We start from the raw sequence: 26084 nt of genomic DNA, 5'->3' as shown, positions 1-26084 counted from the left end.
CTTTTATTACATTTATATTACATTTATATCCTCTTCTTCGTCATCCTTTTGTTTGCAGTGTGTTTAGGTGTATTTTTCAAAATGTCCACTACCAAACGTTTCAGGAAGTGTGTGTATCTGTGTAAGAGGTATCTGACCTGAGGATTCACATGACTGCTGCATTATGTGATTGGGCGAGGAGCATTCCAATGAAGAAGCCCATTTCACGTTTGTCACATTTTTCTCGAGGGAAATGAGATAAGCGTCTGCACTTGGCTCAGGACCCGTGAACGCAGAGGTGAAGTGGAGAATGTGATTGTGGGAATCGCAGGTCCAGCTGGCTGAAAAGTTTGAGAAAGGTATGGATCTTTCTCACTCTTCAGCTGCAGACTCGAGCGAATTGCTGGATCAGAACGTGCTATCACTTGCATCATCCAAACCAGCAGATAGCGCTCTGCTGCTTCCAGCCAGGAAGAACAGGATGTAGCTGAAGGCGAAGAAGCTGGGAGCCTGCCTGCCCTTCATATGAGGAGCTTTTGGCATGTTCCACAGAGAGACCAGATCTTACTTGTGGCAGGTTGGACGAGTGTTTTCTTTCCAGACATAACAGTCCAGCTCCTGTGAGCCTTCCGTTTCTCCTGGATCTCCATGCTGAGGTTGTGAGATCATGGAAGAAACCATATTCGGCCCGCATTCATTTCTTTCATCATTCTAATTACGCGAATGTAAAAGGAATACGCGATCATGTATATGTGATGATGCCTTCCGTTGAAGAGACACTAGCCAGCTAACTCTCAGTGGGGGAGGCATCATATTGAAGTCTCCAACCCTGTCATCCAAGTCGCATCCAAGTGGCAGTGGGTCAGGCTGGGGGTGCCCTGTACACAATGGCTGTGCTGCAGGCATACCAGGCTGATCTGCTGAAGAACCTGGACCAGGGCCAGCGTCTTTCCCCTGAACCGGTGGCAGAGCTGAGCTGGACCACAGATCTGGCTCTCTGGGCTACCAAGCAAACTAGTTGGTTCATCGATGGTGGAAATGGTGGCCACGGAGAGAACCTATAGGTGAACTTATGTGGCTGACATCGGGGAGAAAGAGAAAAAGTTTGAAAAAGAGTCCAGAAAAAGAGTCCAGATCCGCTCCTAAACCCTCTGATGGGCCTGGCCCGCCCCGGTCCAAGGACTGGAGCGTCACCACACGTGATCCGCCTTCTCATCCGAGTAGGTTGCAGAGAAATGCAACTCAAGGAGGCTCAAACAAGATCTAAGGGGAGGTGATTCAGAGAAAATGGTCTAAACGATCTCGAATCATTGAGGAGAAATGACATCTTTCCTCCTTCTCTTGCCCCTCCCTGAACAGGGGCTGGGGTTGAGTAATAGAGGGTTAACAAATGTTTGTATCAGGCCCTGGAGCTGGTCCCATGATGCTAATGGCAAAAAATTATCAAAGGAATAATTCACAAAAAATCTTTTTGATTTCGATCATCATTTACTCACCCTTATGTTGTTCCAAATCAGTGTGAGTTTCTTTCATCTGTTGAACACAAAAGAATATATTTTAAGGAATGTTGGTGTAACTGTCGTAGGCCAGTATGAGCTGTGCATGTAAACCTCACTCCCCTGATCTCAAGAGCACCCGCCTCCCACGCTGGAGACCACGGTTCAAATCCCACTCTGTAACCAGACAGTTGACGGTAGCAATTTACTTCCATTGTATTTTTTCCTACTAAGTCAATGGCTATCATTCGTCAACTGTTTGAACATTTTCCACTTTTGATGTCATTTCTTGTGAGAAATTACTATTGAAATAATTAAACATTCTCTTAGTTACCACAAACGCTCTCTATTTTGTTGTAGATCATTAATCAATTGCAGAAACGCCCAACCACCCATGTTCTAAGAACAATTTGAAACATTTGTTTTGGAGGGAATTACAGTGTGTTTCCTACAGAGGGCACACACATATTTGAAGTTGGTCACTGTAGTTGTGCTTAGGTATATTTCTAACCTTAGGAAAAAAAGGTCTCCTTAGCTCAAAAGACATTTATTGAAAGTCAATTGTGTATTGCTTCTCTCCCCTCTTTCTCTATCTCTCTACCAGAGGACCTTTAAACTTTACAACCTTATTCAGAACAACCTGCTTCTCAAATATCTTTACAGTTATCTTTATGTGGCTTTAATCAGATCTTCCCAAAATCCTCACTGAATGCTTTTATGATACAATTGTAAAAAAGTTTATACATATTTTGCAAAATGTTGTTTGCATTTGAAATATGTAGCATTTCTTTTTTATTGCTCAATGACATACATGACACTTTTTTTTTTCGTAATTTTGATATTTTTGTGATGCCAGTCAGATGTTATAAAGTCACACCAAGGTTGCATTTATTTGATCAAAAATGCAGTAAAAACTGTAATATTGTGAAATATATATATTACATATATTAACTGTTTAAATATATTTTAAAAAGTCTTTAAAATCATAGAATCGTAGTCTTTAGTGGCACACGATTCTTCAGAAAAAAAGGATTTGGTGCTTAAAAAAGATTTCTTATTAATAATGTTGGAAACAGTTGTGCTGCTTAATATATCTGTGGAAAAAGAGATAGGCCTACATTTTTTCAGGATTTTTTGATGAATCGAAAGTTCAAAAGAACAGCATTTAGCCTATTTGAAATATATTTTTTGTAACAATGTAAATTCTTTACTGTCACTTTTGATAAGCTGAATGCTTTCTTAAAAAACAAACTCACTGACCTCAGACTTTTTAAAAAAAGATTGATCATTTTTTTATCTTTATAATCTGAATATGATTCTCTTTAATAGAATTATCTTCCTACTGACTCTTATTTGTCATTTTGTCAACATTTTTAACTGAAGAACCATTCAAAACTAAAGTTGTTGTTGTTCACTAGTCCCTTAACTCCTGTCTGCCCTCCGCCTGTTACAGGGGGAAGTGGGAGCTGCACTGAAGGGAGCACAAGTTTACTAATTGAGGCACATTTACCACAGCCCAACCATCACAAAAGTCGGAAAAAGAAGAAAATACACGGGATTTTAATTATACTGAAGTAAAATATTTTCATTAGCTGCCTTCTATAGCGTTCGTTTATATATTAACAGTTTAGGAGTGGGAAGCTCCCCCATAAACCACATAATCTGATGCATGTGTTGGGTCTCATGTGGCATATCGACCCGCCCGGTTCGGAGTTACCGATTCTATCATGAAGTAGAACATTAACCCAAGAGGGTTAAACCGCTTTAACAACACCGTGAGGCGGATGAGTTTTTACTCTATGTGGAGGGACGGACTTGGACGCGTGCTCAGGAATCCACTAGATGTTGCGTGTCTAAATACACACTTGGATTCATTGAAGACATGGGGAAAATAAAGGGTAACGAGGGCTTTTTTAAGCTTAAACTGTTTTCAAATTCTTTTAATAGATGTCTTTGATGTGGTAGTTCTCTGTACGTCAAATTTTGGAGTCGTCTCTGCGAGACGTGCCTGTGTTTTTGGACATTGGCGTGGACTGATTCATTTATGCATCTTTAAAACTGTTGTAAGGGTTAATTTTTGAGTTTAAACAAACTTTGCGTCATGCGAAGTAAGTTAGGCCTATTTGATAATGTTAATGCTAAAATATGATACACTACTGCAAGTCAAGATAATCGATTACTTAGCAATTTTGAATGCAACCGTTGTGTCTGAGGGAAAACCAATGTTGTGTTACGTGCATGCAGTGGGAATGCGCATGACTATGGCTTTTTCAACTTAATGATACTTAAACAAATATAAGTTACACTGCATGATATTGCCTTTCTGTTGGCTTGGGTAAAACCTGTAAGCATAGTTTCTAATTGTTTTTGATCAACATTATTGAGTTGATATTAGACTTGTCCAAATTCCACACTTTTATCACCTAATTCTCTTTTTATCTTATTTTTTTTCTGCTCTAGAAAAAGATGCAGAGAACGATGGAAAAGGACAGCGCTCACCGGTGAGTTATTTCACTGTTTACAGCATTTTATTTATTTATTTTTTGCATTACACATGAAAAACATGTAAAATATGAACTATTAGCTAGACTCATAGCTAAAAATAATAATAAAAAAAAGCTATTAGCTAAAGACTCAATAAAACTTACCACAGACAGCAAATACAGGTATCTAATGATTGCAAGTCATGCTACTAAATATAACAACAGAGGTCAGTGGAAATGTGACATGTCTGTTTGTAATCAAATGCTACTTTGCTTATGCACAGAAATTATGTGGGACTAACTACCCTACTAGCATTGGCTTCATTGTGGTCAACGAGTTCTGTGAAAGATTCTCTTACTATGGAATGAAAGGTAATTCAATTGAAAAAAAATCTTGCATTTTGTATTAATGTATTTTCTAATTTTGTATTAATTAATGTGCATCTTATTTATGCAGCGGTGCTCACGCTTTATTTCATGCGTTACCTGGGCTGGGACAAGGATCTGTCTACAGCTGTGTACCATGCTTTCTCTGGCCTGTGCTACTTTACTCCACTTCTGGGGGCCTTGATAGCTGACTCATGGTTGGGGAAGTTCAAGTAAGTCTTGTTCTTAAAGTGGAACTATGCAGTTTTTTTTTAGCTTAATTTACCTTAACTGAACAGTTATTGGAATGGTTATATGACTTTTTTCGGGTTGAATGGTGGCCGTCTCACTTCCCCGCCTGTGAGTGGAAAAACCACCCTTGCAACTTTGGGCCGGGGGTGTTGTCAAATATCTATTCCGAAGCTGTAGGGGGAGCTCTACAGAGAAACCCGCGAGCAAAAAGCGAAGAAACTGTCAAAACTGCATAGCGCCGCTGTAATACTCAATTGATGAATAATGGGGAAAGTTGATGTTGAAAATGGCATTTTTTATTCTATTCACAGAACCATCATCTATCTGTCAATAGTCTATGTGATTGGTCATGTGGTCAAGTCTGTGGGTGCCATTCCTGATGTAGGGGACAGCACTATTCATATGTAAGCTTTTTTTTATGCCAGTCAAGGTGTACCATTCTACTGTGAGACCATACAGTAAATATGTTTCAAGTGAAATAAGTATTTCCCTTTTAGAGGTGCAGTGAAAAAAAAAAAAGTTTTGTTTTTTCCTTATAGAGCTTTGTCAGTGCTTGGTCTGGTCCTTATAGCTTTTGGGACAGGAGGGATCAAACCATGTGTCGCAGCTTTTGGTGGTGACCAGTTTGATGAGGAGAATGTAAGTCACAAAATGATATCAGCTAATAGCCATTTACACCTGTCAAATTCTATTTATTTTAATGCTTCTTTAATATCTCAAAAAGTAATTTATTTATAAAGCACTGTAAAATCAGAGAATGAGCCAACGTGCTGTACAGCAGAAATAAATAAAATCTGAGTTTTAGGAGTACACTCATGTGATTTTAAATCTAATTGACATGGGCTAAAAGACACTCAACTTTGTTTGAGTGAACTTCTGACTCAACTATTGGGTCTTTACAATATCTAACTTCTTTTAACCCTTTTTTATTTAGACAGATGAGAGGCGAAAGTTCTTCTCCATCTTTTACATGTCAATCAATGCTGGGAGTGTCTTGTCCACCATTGTCACACCAATACTAAGAGGTCAGAATCAAGATAAGCTTCTGGCTACAATTCATCTTTTAAAGCAATAAAAATGTATTGCAGTCATAAAGTGCCATTATCATGTCAATTAGAGAAACCTTAGATCTTCATTATACTCAATCTCAATAGGTGATGTGCAGTGCTTTGGAGGAGACTGCTACGCCCTTGCCTTTGGAGTTCCCGCGATTTTAATGGTCATAGCCTTAGGTGAGGGTCCTCAGTTTTCTGGGAATTTTAGGTGTAATAATGGAAGGAATTTGGGAATAATTGGTAATCCTAAACTGATTGTATTTGTGAAACCAACTGTCCTCAGTAGGCATGTATATTTAACAAACTCCTGGTCATTTATTTGAAAATCCCAGTATGTTATGATAGCACGTTAGTGAATCCCATTCAGTGTAGCATGAATCCCGTATGGAAAGAGAAGGGATTCAGCCTTTGTCTGGAAATATAGTGGCTCAAAAAAGTATTTGGAGACACTTTAAAATGATTTATGTCTTTGCATATAGATAGATAGTGCTTGTAGAGTATGAACCAATACTTGATTATTAATGCACTATGGAGAAGAGCATGCTACTTCTACACCACTCCTATGGCCATTTCACTTATTAGGCATCTAATTAATTCTGCACCTGTTCATGTAGTGGTGTTTATTTCTGGAAGTGGACTATATAAGAAAAGTCCTCCGGAGGGAAATATCTTGGTTAGTGTCTGCAAATGTATTGGGGTAAGTTAATCTTATCAACAGCTCAACAGCTTTCTTTAATGCGTTTCTGAAGTTTCTGGAGCATGAAAGGAAGGTTAACGGCCATCTTTTATTTTTGTTTTTGCCAGTTTGCTATACGAAATCGATGGAGGAATTCCAAGAACGGCCCAAAAAAGAGTCACTGGCTGGATTGGGCAGAGGAGAAGTACCCGGTATGTTTTAATTGCTATACAAGCCAAACCTAGCAAGTTGAAATCCTTGTGTTACTCCATCTACCAATGAAATGCATTTGTTAAATCATGATTTTGGTGTTTTTACAGAAGCGGCTCATTCAGGAAATTAAAATGGTGTTCAGGGTGCTGGTACTCTACATTCCATTGCCCATGTTCTGGGCTCTCTTTGACCAGCAGGTAAAAGCTTTTATTCAGTCTATATCCTTTACATTCTTTAACACTCAACTCAGCACAGTATTTCACTTAAAGGGACAGTCCACCCAAAATAAAAATTCTGTCATAAGGAACAAGGAAAATGTATTGATTCCTCATCAGATTCATCATGAATTCTTTGTATACCAGAAAATATCTGCTGGACATAATGATCTCATTAACCAGTGGAAAAGCCACTCTTGATCACAGCACTGTACAACCTCTGAAGATACTTTAAGGATCAGAGAATTAATAAATAATGTTGTGAATAAGTTAATTAAGAATGGCTCTCTTTGTTCTATGCTAGGGTTCACGCTGGACTCTCCAAGCCACTCGAATGAACATGGATTTTGTAAGTCTTTTCTTTTGTGACCTGAGTTAATACTTAATTTGAATCAGATTATTCTTGGGTAGTTATACATTTGGGAATGCAAGATTCTTAGGACAGTGAAAGCAATTGTCACATATCATTTCATAATATTATTTTGTGATTCTAAGCAGTTAAGCAATATAGCAAGTAAAATAAGATAACATGATGTCCTTGATCTGATTTTTCTTTTGATAACAATATACAGGCTTTGCCATCATCACTATAGAATCCAAAGGTTATAAATATCTAAGACTTTATAACAGTTCTTGTCGTAGAAATTAAAATGGTGCAGAGTTGAAGTGCATCATTTTTTCTATGTTAAAATTATTATTTTTTTACTGTATCCTAGTCCTTCTGTATGAAATTATTATCAATATAATTATTTTTGCTTTTAGTCCATGTATATCAGTTTTGAAGATGTCTGTATTCTAATGTGCTCCTGAAAGATGACAAAATGATCACATTTCTTCTTTTAGCTAAAAATTTAGAATAATGAGTTTCTAATTTGTGTTTTACAGGGTGGAGGCTTTATACTAAAGCCTGATCAAATGCAGGTGAGACAAACAGGCAGAAAGGTCATCAGATAGACGCACACACAAAAGCTAATGCTTCATTATTGGATTTTTAATATACTTGTACAATGTGAATGTGAATTTTCTATTTTAACTTTATCTTGTTTAACATTTTTCATAATTTTGAAACTTTGTTTACAGATTAAAATCCACAAGCAAACCCAGATTTTAGGTCTAGACTTTTGGACCCTATAAAGCTTTGTTTTTTTATATACAAAATAAATTACATTTACTATGGATTATATTTATTGAAATGTTAGAACATCAATTTAAATCTTAGATAATATAAATATATGTTCAAAGGTTATAAGGGTTTATTTGACAAAAAGTCAGATAAACCTCGACCTCTAAAGCCTCACACAAACATTTACTTCTTCCTGTTCTTTTGTGCTGTCATACCAAATTGACCAGTCAGTTTATGACAGGTTGTAAAAACTAAGTAACTGAATTTTATTGTTATCACCTTCATAATCAATGTCTTATGGGTGTCATTCAGTGGGTGTGTGTTTCTGTGTTGTTAAGATGCTGAATGCTTTGCTGATTCTGGTGTTTATTCCAATCTTTGACATGGGCATATACCCGCTGGTAGGGATGTGTCGGATCAAACTAACGTGAGTGCTGTGTAAATGCACATGTCAGTAAAAAATATATATACATATAAAAGAACATGAAAAAAAACCAGGGTAAACCGATATAGTATAACCTTAAGATATAAACATTAGATGTTAACATGACACTCATTTTATCACTTACTTTTCCTGTCTGAGTAAAATAATTTTTCTTGTTCATTTTCAGTCCACTAAGGAAGATGGCAACAGGCATGATCCTTGCGGCACTTGCCTTCTGTGCTGCAACCGTCGTAGAAATTTACGTCATTGTATGTACATTTCCAAAAATGCACCATATTGCATTTAAAGATCTTCCGCTAAAAACATTTAGAGCTTGAAAGTTAACTGAAAGTGACATTTCTCTGTGGCCAGAAAACTGTTGTGGAGCCCCCTCCTGCCAAAGAAAGCCTCATTCAGGTTTTCAATCTTATGGATTCAGATGTCAGAGTGCAATTTCCAGGACACACTGTCTTCTCAGAGCCACTAAAACCATATGAGGTAATATCACTGCAGACAAACATGAGTGCATTTTATTGCTTCCATTATCAACACGCTTATACACTTTTCTGTATTCATTACTAATATACACTAGTGTTCAAATGTTTAGTTAAATTAATACTTTTCTATTAAAAAATAAATACTGTTCTTTTAACCTTTCTATTAATCAAAAAATAGAATCTTAAAACATTTTCCATGGTTACCAATAATCAGATGTTTCTTGAGCACCAAATCAGCATATTAGAATGTTTTCTGAAAGATCACGTGACACTGAAAACTGGAGTAATGATGCTGAAAATTCAGCTTTGCCATCACAGGAATACATTTGAAATGTATTCAAATAAAAAACTTATTTTAAATTGTAATAATATTTAACAGTATTACTGTTTTACTGCATTTTTGATGAAATAAATGAAGCCTTGGTGTGCGTAAGAGATTTTTTTTCAAAAACATTTAAAATAAAAATTGTATAGTATTCATCAATATTATTTTATATTTCCAACGGCCTAAATGAGTGAATGTCATGTCACGTAGTTCCAACTCTGAATTCTGATTTGATAAGCCATGACTGAAGATGTTTTTAATTCAAGTTGCTACATTATTTGCCAACTGTTAAGGTATTTGCTGTCTGTCTTATATCATATTGATATTACCCCCATTTTTTTTTTATCATTAAAAAATGAATGATTCATAACTTCAATAATTTCAATCAATAGCGGAAATAATACTTTAAAAAGCGAAAAGAAGCAGGTTTTTGGACAAGAGACGTTGTTATATTTCCACTCCCCTGTTTTCAATCAGATCATTTTAAACTGTAAACTGGAAAGTTTTCAGTCCAAGGATCCAGTAAGCGAATGTAGGCCAAAGCCTTTTCTCCTCGTGCTGTGAAATACAGACTGAACGACTGCTCAAAACACCAAACTTCTGCATAAGCATAGGATACGCAAACTTCATCTCTCGGTTGAATAAAGCAAACCAGTATTGCGTAAAGTTTTGATGGATGACGATTGTAATCAAGGTAAATAAGATTACAGTTACATACAGGAGTCATAAATTAGGCACACGAAACGAGAGTCTGTTATTATTGATGTGGAAACAAACTGTGTGTGTGTGCACTGATTGTGATTGAAAATTAGTACAAATTCGGGGCTGGGGAGGCGCCATTGTGCATGTTGTGTTAAAAGAGAGGACCACTGTCTTAAAAATGAAAATTCTTCAAGTTTTTTTAAACCTGTATGAATTTCTATCTTCTGCTGAAAGGAAAGAAGATATTTTGAAGAATGTCGGTAACCAGACAGTTGGAAGCTTGGAAGCTTGTTTCCGCCACAAAATAAAACATTTTAAAAGATAATTGCGACTTTTTATCTCACAATTGCGAGTTTACATCTCACAATTCTGACTTTATTTCTCACAATTGCGAGATATACAGTGCTATGCATAAGTTTAGACACCCATGCTAAAGTTGACTAAAAAGAGGAATAAAAAATCATCTTTTGGAAATTAAACTTAATGCCTTAATTTAAAAAATTAGGAAAAATCCAACCTTTAAGGACACCAATTTTCTTTGTGAATGAATAATGTATCGTAAATAAATAAATGTTCTTCCTTAAAATACAGGGTGCATAAGTTTGGACACCCCTATGTTAAATTCCCATAGAGGCAGGCAGATTTTTATTTTTAAAGGCCAGATACTTCATGGATCCAGGATACTATGCATCCTGATAAAGTTCCCTTGGCCTTTGGAATTAAAATAGCCCCACATCATCACATAGCCTTCACCATACCTAGAGATTGGCATGGTTTTATTTCAGTTAGCCTAATAGCTAGTATGGTGAAGGCTATGTGATGATGTGGGGCTATTTTAATTTAACTTAGAGATTGGCATGGAGTACTTTCCATAAGATCATCTCTCAATGCAAATCAAACCAGCTATTAGGCTAACTGAAATAAAACCATGCCAATCTCTAGGTATGGTGAAGGCTATGTGATGATGTGGGGCTATTTTAATTCCAAAGGCCAGGGGAACTTTATCAGGATGCATAGTATCCTGGATCCATGAAGTAACTGGCCTTTAAAAATAAAAATCTGCCTGCCTCTATGGGAATTTAACATAGGGGTGTCCAAACTTATGCACCCTGTATTTTAAGGAAGAACATTTATTTATTTACGATACATTATTCATTCACAAAGAAAATTGGTGTCCTTAAAGGTTGGATTTTTTCCTAATTTTTTAAATTAAGGCATTAAGTTTAATTTCCAAAAGATGATTTTTTATTCCTCTTTTTAGTCAACTTTAGCATGGGTGTCTAAACTTATGCATAGCACTGTAAAGTCAGAATTGCGTGAAATAAATTCGCAATTGCGTGTTATAAAGTCAGAATTGCGAGATATAAAGTCAGAATTGTGTTATAAAGTCAGAATTCTGACTTTTTCTCGCAATTGTGACTTTATATCACGCAAGTCTGACTTTATATCTCGCAATTCTGACATCTTTTCTCAGAATTGTGAGATATAAACTCACAATTGTGAGATATAAAGTCCAATTCTAGGAAAAAGACACTTTTTTTAAAACATTTTTTTACCTCAGAATAGTTTATATCATGCAATTCTGACTTTATATCTCGCAATTGCGACTTTATTTCTCAGAATTGTGACTTTATATCTCGCAATTGCGACTTTATTTCTCAGAATTGCGACTTTATTTCTCTCAATTCTGACTTCATATCTTGCAATTGTGAGAAAAAAATTCAGAATTGTGAGATAAAAAGTCACCATTATTATTATTTATTTATTATTCAGTGGCGGAAACAAGCTTCCATATGAACCCCATTGACCCCCAAAAAAATACTATGCAAGTCAATGGGGTACATCAACTGTTTGGTTACCGACATTCTTCAAAATATCTTAATTTGTGTTCAGCAGAAGAAAGAAATCCATACAGGTTTGAAACAGCGTGAGGGTGAGTAAATGATGACAGAATTTTCATTTTTAAGCGAACTATTCTCTTAATGCAATAAGCCATCTGAGGCCATGCATGTGATTTTACCAGTTTAAGGAGCTTTAGGCTCTCAGCTTCACAACATGTCTATGACCCATTCTAAAAGTGCTGTAACTCACTGCAACTCGTACTATAACTCCTGTTATTGCTTTATTTGATTAGGTTTAGTCAGTAAACAACAGATTTTTTGTTTTTTATTACACAGGATCCTTCGGGATACACAAGTCTTCCACTTACTGGCGAATCCCAGCTCCATACAGTGATTGTCAGTCACAATGGGGCAGAATACCAGTGTGGACTCACGTTCACAGAACGGGCCGCCTACAGTCTCTTCCTGCACAGTCCTGTACAGACTGGTGGCTCAGTATGCAAACTGGTGAGTCACTAGTGAATAACCAGCAAATATTCTACCAGCATATACATTACTATACATAATTTGACATTTATCATTATTAAAACAAATACAGGTGGAAGATTACATCACCAAATCTGAAACCGGGGCTGCATATATAAGGTAAATTAATACTTGCAGAACATTGTTTTATATTGTTTCAAGTTACTGTTTAACAGCTTTGTTAAAGTTTAGTGCTTTGCTGCAATGAACTATACTTCAAGCTAACCTTTGACAAAGCAACTGGGATTGCCTGAAATCGTTTTCAGTACTCTTTTGTCATAGACTATTTGTCTATTGCAGGTTCATCAATACCCACACTGAGAATATCAACATAACTGTTGGAGAGGAAGAATTTTATGCATCCGCTAATTATGGGATTTCTCACAATATAAGTGTACCAAGGGGAGAGTGAGTATTTTAATCCTACAGTACATCTGTTTCATTGTCCATATGAAGAGTTCAGATGCAAAAGCCTCTAAGTGCCATCGGAAATTTTCTTCTTGAATGATCATTTTTATCAAGCTTGTATATTTAAGTTCAGTAATTTCACTTATATAGCAATGAAAATGACCTATTAATTGTCATTTAAGTGAAACTACTGAACTTAAATATACGAGCTTGATAAAAATGATCATTCAAGAAGAAAATTTCAGATGGCACTTAGAGGCTTTTGCATCTGAACTCTTCATATATAGTTTCAAGCAACCCCTCCAACTGATCAGTTTTTCACATCTGCATTTACTCTTCTTTCAGATACAATAGAGTTGTTTGTTTAGCAGGCTCCAGTAAATATGAAATCGATCTGGGACTTCTTGATTTTGGTGCCTTCTACACTGTCATACTCACACAGGTGGGTGATAGAGTTCAGTTTCTAGTTAATGTTTTTCTGCTACTTATACTTTATTGCAAATTTTAAGATGTTGTTTACTCAACTCAATGAGAACTTGGCTGAAGATTTACTGGACGGCTGCTAAAAAAGCACGTTCTATATAGTATGAGTGTGGGTAGTATGAATGTATTCTGGACGTACTACATTCGCCATGTTGTCATTATCATGTGACCTACCAGCGTCAGTTACTTCACTTCATTGCCATTCACAAATCCTCTCCCGTGGCCTCATGGGAAAGTAAAGCGTCCGTCATAAATTTGTCATTACAGAATACTTAAAAAGAAAAAATACATTAAAACAGTTTTTTAAAATGATATAATAATATTTTACAATATCACTGTTTTATAACAACTTTCTCCAATATTTAAAATTTAAATGGACTACAGTACGCATTTCAACCACTAGCTGTCAATATTACATACTGCACCTTTACAATATTTCAAACAAGAAGCAAAAAATGCTTTTATGGATCAATATCTTGACACAGATATAGTTCATTTCTACAGAAAAGCAATGATCTAACACTCACAAAGATGGAGGATATCCAAGCCAACAACATTCACATCGCCTGGCAGATTCCACAATATGTCTTCCTCACCGCTGGAGAAGTTATGTTCTCTATCACTGGTTTGGAGTTCTCGTACTCACAGGTAAGTCTATCAAATGCCTTGCACTTTTAGCTTGAGTGTATACATTTCTCATTCTTATGCTTTTGTGCGTAGGCACCGGCAAACATGAAGTCTGTTCTCCAGGCTGGATGGCTTATGACTGTGGCATTTGGAAATGTCATAGTGCTGATTGTGGCAGAGGGGGCCGGGATGGAACAGGTAAGCAGTGGGCTGAATTATGAATGCCTGTATGGTTTTGTTGCACATATTCTGCACTGAACTGCACTTTCTTATAGTGGGTGGAGTTCCTCCTTTTTGCTGGCCTTTTGGTGGCTGTCAGCATCATCTTTTCCATCATGGCCTATTTCTACACCTATGTGGATCCAGATCAGTTGGACAAGCTTTTCAGAGAGGATACAGACGATGAGAAAGTGAAAAGTTTAAATGGTATGAAAAACGAGGCGGTTTCCATGGCTGACATGCCAAAGCAAACCAAGATGTAGCAAAATGACTGTTTCATTATGAACTATTCAAATCCATTAATTGTGATTAAACTAAATTCTGTTGTTATTTTGGCCTTTGTGGCATTATGCTGACCTCTACTGATCAGGGATTATATTCCAGCTGATTTAAGAGAAATTTACTGTGCTGAAGGAATTTTTATGCTTTTACATTATATGGTACCTTACAAAAAGTAATCTGTTTTTGAGCAGTTATAAAACGTAATCGCTAAGAATGTGATGGACTTTACATATACAACCATTCAAAGATTTGGGGTCGGTAAGATATCACAAAGGCTGCATTTGTTTGATTAAAAAAAATGTGAAATTGGGAAATATTATTACAATTAAAAATAACTATTTTCTTTTTAAATATATTTTAAAATGTAATTTATTTCTGTGATGGCAAAGCTAAAGTTTTAGCAGCCATTACTCCAGTCACATGATCCTTCAGAAATCATTCTAATATGATTGGGTGCTCAAGAAACATTTCTAATTATCAATGTACACATTTAATGTGTTTTAACACACACATGTCAGTCACTTTTTTTTGTTGCAATAATTGTAAAAGCCTGTACAGTCATTTTTTGATCAATTTAAAGAGACTGTGCTGAATAAAAGTATTAATTTCTTTTAAAAAACTAAATCTTACTGACCCCAAACAGTAGTGTATAAACTTCAGTAATTTCAATGCCTAAAACTATTAGTCCAACCATGCTATTTGCACATTTTAAAGCTCACATTTTTTTACATGATGTTTGTCTGTCTTGCAGTATTAAGATGGGATTAGTTTTCTAATCTAAACGACAGTTTAACATAGTATGCCTGTGATTTCATGTACTAATTTGGAAGGGATTGGAAAGGATGAACAAAACATATATGTGAAATAATTATTATGCATATAATTACAACAGAACAGATTTTAGCATTTGATCCACTAACTGTTATTTTACCCTGAAAATTGGTAGTAATTAGTAGTAGTAAATTGGAAATAATTATGTAGAGAACACAAGAAGAAATTTGGCTATTAACTATTTGATGCAGGTCAAATTAAAACAAACGATGTGTTATGAAAAATTATGTACCGCAATTACAGACATACCCCAAGTTGGCTGGAAAACTGTAATTTTCCTTGTACTTTTTACAATGGTCGTGTGCGAAAAATATACATTTGATTTTGCCCTATCCAAATAGGCCCTCTGTTGTCATGTCCATTCGGGTACATAATGTTTTTGATTAACTCCTGTACAACATTAGTCACATCAGTTACATATGCTTAAATATGTGTAACACATGCAAAATGTGAACATCTAATCCCACTTTATATTTTACATAATTCATTATTTTGGGTCTGGAAAACATTGAGTATTAAATATTGTTGACAATTGATGTGATTGTTTGTTCAGAAAGACTCATGTAATAAAAAATAAAAAAATCAGCATGGGAACTTTTATTTATAAAAGTACTGTTCATCCGGTATAAATTAAGACCGAAGTTCTCTTTGTCGGCACATGATTAGCCTTGTAACTTGAGCGATGACATCAGGGTGTACCAGGAACTCTAGCATGTCATTGGTGGATAGGCGCATACCAGCAGCTCCTTGTGAGGATCCTGGGCTTTCTACTTCTTGATGCTCATGCTGACCAGATCTCTGACAAAATTCATTGTCACTTCTCTGTTCTGGCTGTGAGGGGTCATTGTACTTGAAAGATGATGTGTCCTTTGGGCAGTTGCATTTAGGTTTCTGAGCCAAAATAACAGGAATGAGATGAGGTCCGAAGGGAAGAACAAAAGTGGATGCTGGAGTCTTTAACAGTCCACTGGAATCACGTTTTCCCGCCTCTGCTCTAGGTTGGTCTCCAAGCAAGGACCAGCCTTCAGTGTCGTCAGTCCTCTTGTCCATACAGGCCTTTACTGCTAGGTTCAAATACTGCATGTTTTCATCATGAGAGGAAACTCTGTCCTAAGACACACAAAAAGATAACATACGGAGCAGTTAAGCAATCCAAACCCATAATCAACCTGTTTCACACAAAGCTATCATATGGCTTCAGAAGACTTGGAGTTCACTGTCATTCTGCCTTGCAGAGATGCTCAAAATGTCTCCTTTTAAAGATAACACCACATGGGTTTGAAATTGCATGTGTAAATATGACCGCATTATTCATGACATAAATATTCCCATAAGTGTCACTTTTAATGCATCCCTTCAGAATGTTTTTCTTAAAAAAAAAAAAAAAAAAAAAAAAGATTTGCTGAACTTTCACTGCTTTATTGAGATTTCAGGCCAGTTCTTCAATAAATCTCTTCTCTTAAGCACTGTTCCATATGTTCTGAATACCTCAGTGGGATTGAGCCAGTGGTCGTCGTTGTCTAAGCTGGGGGCGCTTTTCAGGGCACACACAATGGTCTTAGTGAGAGCTTCTCCTACTCTGGCCTCATCGTCCATGTCCTACAGCAGAAAAAAAAAAGAAACCACATCATACGCTTAGATAAGCAACTTTTTCCTAAGAACCTGATTGAAGCACACATGAAAAAGAGTCAACTTGAGTAATACAATTTGTATACAATTGTAATCATCTAGAATCTAGATAGTTTGAGTAGTAGGGCTTGCTATGCATTATGGGAGCATATACAGTAAATGGCAAAGTGGATAGCTAGCGCTCATCCTCTACAATTTAAGACCTTGGTGTTTAGACAGCAGCCTGTCTTTTGAAAATCATATTTCCCATGTTACAAAAACAGTGATCTTCCACCTTAGAAACATGTTACCTACTGTCTTCATTATTGTAATGCACTAATAGGTGCTTGGTTTTCCTACATCCTCATAAAATAAGCTTCAGTTAGTCCAACATTCAGCTGCTAAGAGTTCTAACCATGTCAAGGAAATATGATCATATTTACTTCCATATCAATTATAAAATATGCTTACCTATAAAGCCCTAAACGGTCTTCTATCACACTCTTTAAGGTCACAAAGCTCTGTACTTTTGATAGTAGCAAGCAATGATATCAAAGTCTACTAAAGGAGGTAGAGCTTTTACACATTTGACTCCTAAACTCTGGAAGTAAAAGCATAAACTTGCACTTCAATTATATCTGATGAAATCGTACCAAATACGCAATCATATTTTGTATCCATAGTTTGGATCCAGCTTTGCAATGATTTCAGGCGATGACAACTCTGGATCAACATATAATATCCTTGTATTGTAATATTATCCTGATATTGTAATATTAACCTTATATTGTAGATGTAATTGCAGTCTAACATGTTTGCTGCGTCTTAACTGAATACATGAAGTTAACTAATGTACTATAGTATAGCTGTTACTGCCATATGGACATTACTTTGATACACTCATCACTCGCTGATAACAGAATGTTATTTCTAAATTTTAACACTGAAACTATCAAGCTTACAGAAAACAACAGAAATAAATCAGCAGAGTCATAAAGGCAAAAGTGTCTTACTATCTCAATCCAGGAGTTCACACTGACAGTCAGCGGATCCACAGACTCCACATAGTGCCACCAGTGTCTGGGGACAAACAGAACCTGATGAAAGACAACAGCAGTCAGTCATTACTCTGATAGAAGATATTCATAACAATGACCTGAATTCAATGAACAAACAATAGGGTGCAAAAATCTGAGACCACTAATTAAAATGATTGTATTTTGTATTTTTAATAATATAATTGTTATATTATATATTATATAGTGCATATATTATTTAAAAAAATCAGAAAAATCATGAATTATGAAAAAATCATAAAATAAAAAATTTGAGTGAAAGGTTGAATTATTAAGATGAATTTCAGATGATCTTAGTATTTTGTTTGTTCCTCTTTTGCTTTAATGACAACAGCAGTCAAGCGGCATTAACTCCAAAAATTTGTGTAAAATCTGATGATCATGTTCTTCCGCATGAAGAAGCATCTTCACAATGCTCATTGTCACAAATTTGACCTAGAAATAGTGCATGGTTATGGTTATCCTTGTAATTAATTACGCTTTTGCTGGTCCAAGATTATGGAACAAGAATACAGACTGCTTTGTGGTTAGGTCTTTGCCAACTTTAAATATCTTTAAGTACCGTCTAAAGTCACAACTGTTCTCTCTTGCATTTTAATACATTATATTAAAGGGTGTTTTATTGGTTGTTGTTCTGTTGTCTTTTTTTATTGTATTTATTCTTTTTTGTTTATATTATGTGTAACTTACATCACTTTGGAGTTACCGTGTAGCCTGAAAGGTGCTTTAAACCATATATATATGTGCTCTATACATACATACATATGCATATATATATATAAAAAAAATATATATTTTTTTTTTGGACCAAACTCTATACTGCATGTACAGATATAAAGTGCATATTGAAATACTATTTACCACAAGGTGGCAGCTGTGCTCTATATAACATCACATCATTTGGGTCATAAAAAATCCATATCCTAGCAATATTTATAGCAATATTCTCACATACAGTGCTTTTTAATCTAAGCAAACTCTCTATCATAACAACAAAGGAATAAACAAACATTCTGCTAAAAACAGATCCATGAAAAAGAAAACATAAACATGTTCATGAAACAGACTGACATAAAAACATAATTTAAAGTGGCACTGGCCACACAGTTAATGTGGTACTTTGTTCAAAAAAGAAAATTCCAACAGTGTTTCTTTAGTATTATTTACAGACTATAGTAAAGTTTTAGTAATTTTATGTGCTTTTGTCTTTTTTTTTTTTATCATTATAAAAAAATATTTTTATTTCAGTTTTAGTTTTAATAATAGTAGAACTTCAACTTATTTCAGTTTGAGTTCAGTTCATTTAAAATGTTTTTCACCTCTAACATTCCAGAACTCGAGGTACATTGTAAGTACCTTCTGTGATTTTTTCCCATGTGTTTGCAGTGAGAGGTAGTGGAGCAGCGTTAGCTGTCTCACAGAATGGAAGTTTGTGTCTCCCGTCTTCATTAGTATGCTGTGAAAAGTGTGAGTGCTCCCGGAGAGTACGCTCGCAGTGTTGGACCGCCGCTAATTGCCTTGCCACCGTCTCGCCTCTCAAAGAGCTTGATCAGAGAGGTTTCACAATCCCTGCTGGAATCTGAAGGAGGGGGATGTGCTACAAAACATGCACACAGCTTTATTCTGCTGCTGTCTGATTCATCTACGCGTCGCTAAAATGCACACATAGGAGACCAACTGTTGTAATACAGGATCCAAAAAGACACTCAAGGAATGTTATATTGAATGTTTTGGAAACGTGCCATCCATGACATCACTTGATGGTAATTTATGGACAAATCTTGACTTAATTGCACAACTGTACACTAGATTTCCTATGTGATATCTGTGATTCAAACAAGCCCTCTTTCGCTTGCAAACAACTTATGACAACACATTTGAAATTAGCTTTGTAGGCAATGTAATTTGTGATAAATTAAAATAATTAAATCATTTTAATGAAATAATTTAATAATATAATATTAAAAATATCAGAATTTTTTAATGGATGAATGGTAAAGGAAAGGCAGCACACAAATGTCCGGAACGTCTTTAATAGTGTTATAGTCCACATATTTTTCACATTTGTGTTTTTTTATACTTTTCTAAAATGTGGCAAAATTAGTGGTCTTAAAACAGATTGAAATGGATTTTTATTTTTTTAAAGTGGACACACAGTGAATGTAGATAAAAATACTGTACTGTGACAGTACAATAATATAATTGTGTCTCTTATGACTATACAAGCTGTATACACAAGAGTTGTAAGATAAAGATAAAGATTGTGCACCTTTTACGTCGCCATGTAAAAGTAAAAGGTAATCCCAGTGTAATTTTAATATAATTTTTATAACATTAAAATGTTTATTAATATTTTTAATTAGCTTTTAATTTTCATTTCACTTCACATTTGTGCTATTTTGTACTATTCAAAAATGTGGCTAGTAAAAATAAAGAATTAGTAGCTGTGACAAAATTTTTGACAGGAAAATTTATGAAAAAAAAAATCATACAGGCCTACCTGACCAGGCTCCAGAGTAACAGTATGGACTCGAGCTCTTTTGAATGCTGGGAACTTTTTCAGGTCTGGATGGACCACGCTGACCTGGCTGAACACGCTGGACTCCTCATATGGGATACGTGTTGGGTAGAGGCAGGGTGTGTCATCGGGAGGGAAGAGATGCCATCGTTTCCTGGTGAAAGAATGACTTTATTGTGATACCACTGAGATTTGCCTAAATAACATATCAATCACAAATATTTCAGGTAACACTTTCACTCAAATTCTCACCATTAACGAGATGCTTATTAGCATGCATATTGCTAGGATATTGGCTGTTTATTAGTACTTATAAAGCACATATTAATGCCTTATTCTGCATGACCATATTCTACATCCCTTAGTCCTACCCAAAACCTAAACTTAACAACTACATTACTAACAATTAATAAGCAGTAATTATGAGTTTATTGAGGCAAAAGTCATAGTTAATAGTTGGTTAATAGTGAGAATCTGATCCTAATTAAAAGTGACCATATTTCATTGCAATATAGAAAGTTTCACAACAGGCAATGTTTTTTTGCCATAGATTATATTTTCCCTGTATGTCACGGCAGCGCTAATCAAACAACTGCGATTGAGATGAATGGGAATTCTAATGGTTAGCTTTCAGCTGTGTCAGGACGTCAGTTTCTAGAGGAAATATTTTCAGCATGCAGGTTGCATAGCTACTGAAGGCGCCAGCCGAGCAACTACCATTGAGATGAATGGGAATGCTTACGGATTAGATAGTTTTCTCAAAGTGATATGGGTCTACTTGCAAGAGGTATTATACAATACTGTGATTTCTGTGGCAGGCCATCTTGACACGAGGAGTCTCAATAAGCAATTACAGAGACAAGACAAGCTTCACAAAGAGATAAGATGGAGGAAGAGGTTCTTTGTTGTCAGGTTCGCTTCTCTCGATGGAGCAAATAACATATCTCAATAGCTGTTCACATCACTACACTTTCCGTTTGTGACTCGCTCTTTCGAATGCAGAAGAAAAATGGCTTTCTTTCAACAGCTCAGGTTTGGATCAGGAACCCTAACATAAGATGAGATACAGCTCTTGTCAATATTTGTAGAAATCACTTGGTGTTCCTTTAAACCATGTTCATAGAATAAGCCAAATTGGCAGTTTTGCTTGAGGCTTACAGCATCTTGCTCAGGGGTCTATCGACAGCTGGTCATCAAAAACTAGTTTCATCTCACATCAAACCATAAAATCAGAAGGGGTTATACAAGAGCAGAAAAATACAATATCAACATAGTAGTGTTATGGGTTCTTTTCTATTAAATGGTGACATTCACGCCCTATAATTGATTTTCAGGTGCATTTAAGATGGCATATTGTTTCTAACATATGTCAAATACTTACTACCTACTACATTGCTAAAAACAGGCGTCATGAGAAACTACGCCTGTCTCTGTGACAGTAAATAGCAAAAAAAGGTTTAAATCTAACATGCTCTGTCTGGCTTTTAAACAACATGGACTGGATGTCTTTGCTATTAAAAATTATATTTGTTAATTGAAGTAAAACCGAAATAAAATAAAATACATTTATTGAACATACATTTTGAAATGCTGCCTTATCAATTAACTGAAATAAAATAAGTTTAAGATGAAGTACTAAAATGACTAAAACTGAAATACAAAAATAAAGCTAAATAGAAATATAAAAAATAAAAATGACAAAAGCACATAAGTGAACATGAAAACTGACAATATAGAAAAAAAGCTAATTCAAAATATTCATTAATACTAAAATAACACTGACTGAAATGTAATAATCTTAGTGGGCTTGTTTGTCACTTTTGGAGGCATTTTTGCCACAAAACCTGGTAATGTCAGTGATGTTGTGAGTCAATCTTTGAAATCAACCTCCTTGGCTGGTTTTATGAAATCTAGTGTCAAAAATTTGGGTTTTGTATTAGAAAGTAACTTAAAAATGGATAGGCAAATAAACTAGTTGTGAGAACCAGTTTTTTGTTTGTTTTTTAATTTATGGCTTTTAGCTAAGTCTAAACCTTTTTTTATCAGATCCAGATCTTGAGAAAGCAATTACAAGCTTTGGTCTTCACACGAATGGACTATTGCAACTCTCTTTTTTATGGTATTGATGCTAGATCACTAGCCCGCTTACAGAAAGTCCAAAATGCAGCGGTTAGGATGATCAAGTCTGACAAAAAATATTACTCTGTTACGCCGCTTTTAATCTCATTGAAATGGCTGCCTGTATGGTATAGAATTATGAATAAGATTCTCCTACTTGTTTTTAAGGCTCTTCACAATCAGGCAACTTTGTACATGTCCAACATGTTGTCAACATATACTCCCCCCAGATCCTTGAGATCAGAGAATCAGCATCTTCTATGAGTCAGTGTCAGCAGGACAAAAATATAAACAAAAATATAAATTTCGAGTACGCCTGTTTCTGCTTTATGTGGTTCTATGTATTTTTTATCTCCATGTATTGATTGTTGTTCTTTATTGTAAAGCACTTTGGGCAACCCGTGTTGCATTAAACTGTGCTATATAAGAATGAATAAATGAAATGAAAAATGAAAAATGAAAAATGAAAAATGAAAAATGAAAAACAAAATTGTCTGACCCTGGTTCTTACCTGCCTTGGATCTGGAACACAAGATTGCAACCATATGAGTCAAGGTGACATGGAGTGTTAGCACCCTGTGTGCCAATCCAAAGTGTGCTGTCTCGTCCATCTCGGCCAGCAAAGCCAAAGTCAGACCACATCACATCCTGCAGTTATAATGTTTGTTTTTACAAAGAGCAAAAAACAACTTGATGTCAATTATTTCAATATAACAAACAAGAAACACTCAGAGATGCTGCCCTTGAAGGGAGATAATGGAACCATCACCATGTCCAGAGGACTGTAAATGAGATGGTATGTAATCAAGCCCTCAGCAATGTTTAAATTACCCTATTCATCATTTAAGAGAGGCCCATGTCTGCTCCCAGTGCCCTAGCTGGCAGGGAGAATATTGGCACCTCATAAGCATTTATTATGATTTACAAAAACTGAAAGCTAGAAACAAACATTAGGTTACTGTTCCCTTGGCTGGGGAAAACAAAACAAAATAAATTGGCACAAAATATCATAAAATGTCTACAGAATGACAATGATGTGCCATTGAATATGTTTTACTGAAATGATAAAACAAACAGCAAGTACTGATTAATTGCTCTTCATATCTGTTATTATTGTGATAAATTTTCATGAGATGTTGTAATAACTCTAGGCTAATAAAGAGTTTCCGAGAGCTCATAAAATAAAGGTAAGCATCCTCGGGAGACAAGGCAATAGATACAAATGAATATTCGACTGTGTTTATTGATCAAAGCTGATGTCATTGACGTGCCCTGTGTGCTGTAGAGCGCCACTTCATGAAAAATTTGTCGCTCTCAAGCATAACTGGCATGCGGAAAAAAGGCAAATGGGTTAAAATGGTGCTTGATAAGGTCTGAGAGCATGATGGTGAGAGGAAATTAAAAGAGTAGTGTTTTATTCAAATGGAGCTCACTTTAGCAACACTATAAAATGTATAGTTTAATCAATTATAAGAATACATAATACAATATATTTATTATTGTAATAATAACACTTGTAATAATGTAGTATTAAATGTTTGAAAAATATGAATACAATCTGATTGTAAAGCAATGGAAAGGGAATTCACAAGGTTTACCTGAAAGACGGCAGGTTTGTCCTGAAAAAGCTGGGTAATGTACTTGTAATCAGCATAAGCCCAGAATTCCTTGCAGTGATAGTCAGAAAATGGCCCAACAAGTGATTCACTCTCATTGGTAGACCAGGACAGAAACTCTTTAACAGTTGCTTCAATGAAGGAGCACTCCGTTTCAAAAAGAGGAGCTGGTGCAAACAAAGTGAAACAAAGTAATTAATGGATAGACTATCAGAGAAAGAGAGTCTCTCCACGGAGATTTTCTAAAGCGGGTTTATTCAAAATGCATGAACTGGAAAAGCCTTTGATAATGTAAAATTATTTTAGGCAAATGAACTGTATTTGGTAAGAGGCAACATATATTGATATGGTTTACTTTTCATATAATAGCATGATATCAGTTTGTTTGAATTGAAGTCATAAAAACTGCAAGTAAAACTATCACTGAAAATTGTTGCTTAAAATAGTTGGTAACTCTTTATAATAAGTTTAATTAGTTAACATTAGTTAATGTACTAACATGAAATAACAATGAGCAATACATTTGTTACTGTATTAGTTAATAAAAATATAGCTATTCATTGTTTGTTCGTGTTAGTTCACAGTGCATTAACTAATGTTTACACAAACAACCTTTGATTTTAATAATGTATTAGTAAATGTTAAAATTAACATTAACTAAGATTAATAAACGCTGCAGAAGTATTGTTCATTCTTAGTTCATGTTAACTAAGGTAGGTAACTAATGTTAACTAATGAACCTTATTGTAAAGTGTAACCAAATAGTTTTAGAGCTATAGTGTTGTCACAATCCTGTCTCTGCTTTTCACCTGCATTTCCCTTCATTAAAAAGCTAAAACAGCCTTCATGGATTGTCCATGGATTGCTACCATTGGTTTGCCAGAAGTGCCAAAGGCATTTACACCTGTAATGGCAAAGTTCCCATTGTTACCAAAAGTTTCTGCAGGCACACTATTACCATTTTTCAAATCCACAAATTAACCTCGAAATAAACTTTTCTTCAAATAAAGTCTGTCAAACTGCACCTTAGGATAGACGGCATCGTCTTACAGAAACAAATGTGTTTTATGTTGACATTGTAGTGAACAAGACTGTCTATAAAGTATTTTTTAAAAACTAAATTATTGTGCCATTTACACCACCTTCAGAAAGTACTCACACTGCGAACATATATAGTGTGATTTCTCAAGACAGTTGTCTACTTCACCAAAGATTGTAAAAACAAAGGGGAGGAATACTCTTGAGAAATTGTAGGATACTACATGGGTGTTGTCTCTTAGCAAGTAACTAAACAACATTATAGTGTTGCTTGGGATACCTATTTCTACTCCTGGAAATCTACCTTCATGGATTTAAGTCCAATCCTCTTCTAAAATACCTACCCGTCATCTAAATTTAGAAAAATGAATGTCCTGATTATGTTTAAAAAATATGTTGGGGACAAATTCAGTTATTTTACTCTAATTAGCTTGCTGTTTAATGTTTATGGCTTACCCATATCCTCATTCCTTTTTCCAATACGGAATCGTACCCTCTCTGTAAGGCAAGTTGACAGGTGCTCCACAGTCCAGTGTAATGCTGGCCAGTCTTTGGTCATGTTCAGGAACACAGCTGGTTTCTGTAGAAACTGGACAATCCTCCTTGCCTCTTCTGGGGTGAAAGGTTTCGAAGCCATTCTACAGAAAAGCATAAGATGAGGATGATTAAGATAAATAGATTCTGTCTTATACAACACATATTCAGTAATATTTCAGATAAATGAACATATATCACAGTGATTGATTGTGATAAAGAGAATCACAAAGTCAAATCCATAATCAAAGTCAAATCAATAGAACTGACATGTTCATATTAAAATGTAAAAACACATAGTTCCCTGCGTGTGCAGCATCTGTTTAAAAGTTACATTTTTGCATCTACACACATGCAAACTCAACTAAAATCCATTTTCCAGCTAGTAAACAAAACTCACGTGAGACGTACTACTGTTTTTTCACACAACGCATGGAGCACGAAACAACGGCCATGTTGGCTCCATAGAAGAGCTGAGGTCCCTTTAAGTTGATGAAATATATGATCCAACATGGAGAACAAAGACGTTCAGTTTCACACTTACGTCAATTCCG

General features: G+C 35.5%; 2 protein-coding genes across 6 annotated transcripts; one reads left to right on the top strand and one right to left on the bottom strand.

Moving 5' to 3' along the window:
• The first annotated feature begins 3217 nt into the window (after window positions 1-3217).
• On the top strand, window positions 3218-15686 carry slc15a2 (solute carrier family 15 member 2). 2 transcript variants are annotated; one of them, XR_013822186.1, is made up of 24 exons: window positions 3218-3373; window positions 3936-3976; window positions 4243-4330; window positions 4416-4557; window positions 4888-4980; window positions 5116-5215; window positions 5511-5601; window positions 5731-5808; window positions 6246-6328; window positions 6436-6519; window positions 6628-6717; window positions 7040-7084; window positions 7621-7656; window positions 8197-8285; window positions 8470-8551; window positions 8655-8780; window positions 11984-12154; window positions 12246-12292; window positions 12473-12580; window positions 12926-13022; window positions 13568-13711; window positions 13784-13888; window positions 13966-15388; window positions 15436-15686. XR_013822186.1 is itself a non-coding variant. In XM_079880365.1 (23 exons), exons 1-23 carry the CDS (start codon window positions 3358-3360, stop codon window positions 14170-14172), a joined length of 2163 nt encoding a protein of 720 aa, XP_079736491.1. In that variant the 5' UTR covers window positions 3254-3357; the 3' UTR covers window positions 14173-15686. The 2 variants fall into 2 exon arrangements, 1 of the variants encoding a protein (XP_079736491.1); XM_079880365.1 differs by having other exon boundaries at window positions 3254-3373; window positions 13966-15686.
• Window positions 15605-26084, bottom strand: hspbap1 (hspb associated protein 1). 4 transcript variants are annotated; one of them, XM_079880368.1, is made up of 8 exons: window positions 25931-26084; window positions 25453-25634; window positions 23941-24125; window positions 22854-22990; window positions 20207-20378; window positions 17644-17727; window positions 16511-16621; window positions 15605-16132 (listed from the first exon to the last, which is right to left on the bottom strand). In XM_079880368.1, exons 1-8 carry the CDS (start codon window positions 26041-26043, stop codon window positions 15653-15655), a joined length of 1464 nt encoding a protein of 487 aa, XP_079736494.1. In that variant the 5' UTR covers window positions 26044-26084; the 3' UTR covers window positions 15605-15652. The 4 variants fall into 4 exon arrangements, with proteins under 4 accessions (XP_079736494.1, XP_079736497.1, XP_079736496.1 ...); XM_079880371.1 differs by having other exon boundaries at window positions 25942-25971; XM_079880370.1 differs by having other exon boundaries at window positions 25896-25939.

Source organism: Squalius cephalus (assembly GCF_949319135.1).
Source record: "Squalius cephalus genome assembly, chromosome: 9".
Taxonomy (NCBI): domain Eukaryota; kingdom Metazoa; phylum Chordata; class Actinopteri; order Cypriniformes; family Leuciscidae; genus Squalius; species Squalius cephalus.
Note: the sequence above shows the minus strand (reverse complement) of the source record. Positions and strands in the feature narration are given on the sequence as shown.

Excerpts from the sequence above, each read along its gene's own strand:
- slc15a2 (XM_079880365.1), top strand. Across the intron at positions 4,981-5,115 it reads GGGGACAGCACTATTCATAT|AGCTTTGTCAGTGCTTGGTC; the intron begins GTAAGCTTTTTT and ends TTTTCCTTATAG. Across the intron at positions 5,216-5,510 it reads ACCAGTTTGATGAGGAGAAT|ACAGATGAGAGGCGAAAGTT; the intron begins GTAAGTCACAAA and ends TTTTTTATTTAG.
- hspbap1 (XM_079880368.1), bottom strand. The coding sequence starts at position 26,043 with ATGTTGGATCATATATTTCATCAACTTAAAGGGACCTCAGCTCTTCTA. Across the intron at positions 25,635-25,930 it reads AAAACAGTAGTACGTCTCAC|AATGGCTTCGAAACCTTTCA; the intron begins GTGAGTTTTGTT and ends GCTTTTCTGTAG. Across the intron at positions 17,728-20,206 it reads TTACTCTGGAGCCTGGTCAG|GTTCTGTTTGTCCCCAGACA; the intron begins GTAGGCCTGTAT and ends GTCTTTCATCAG.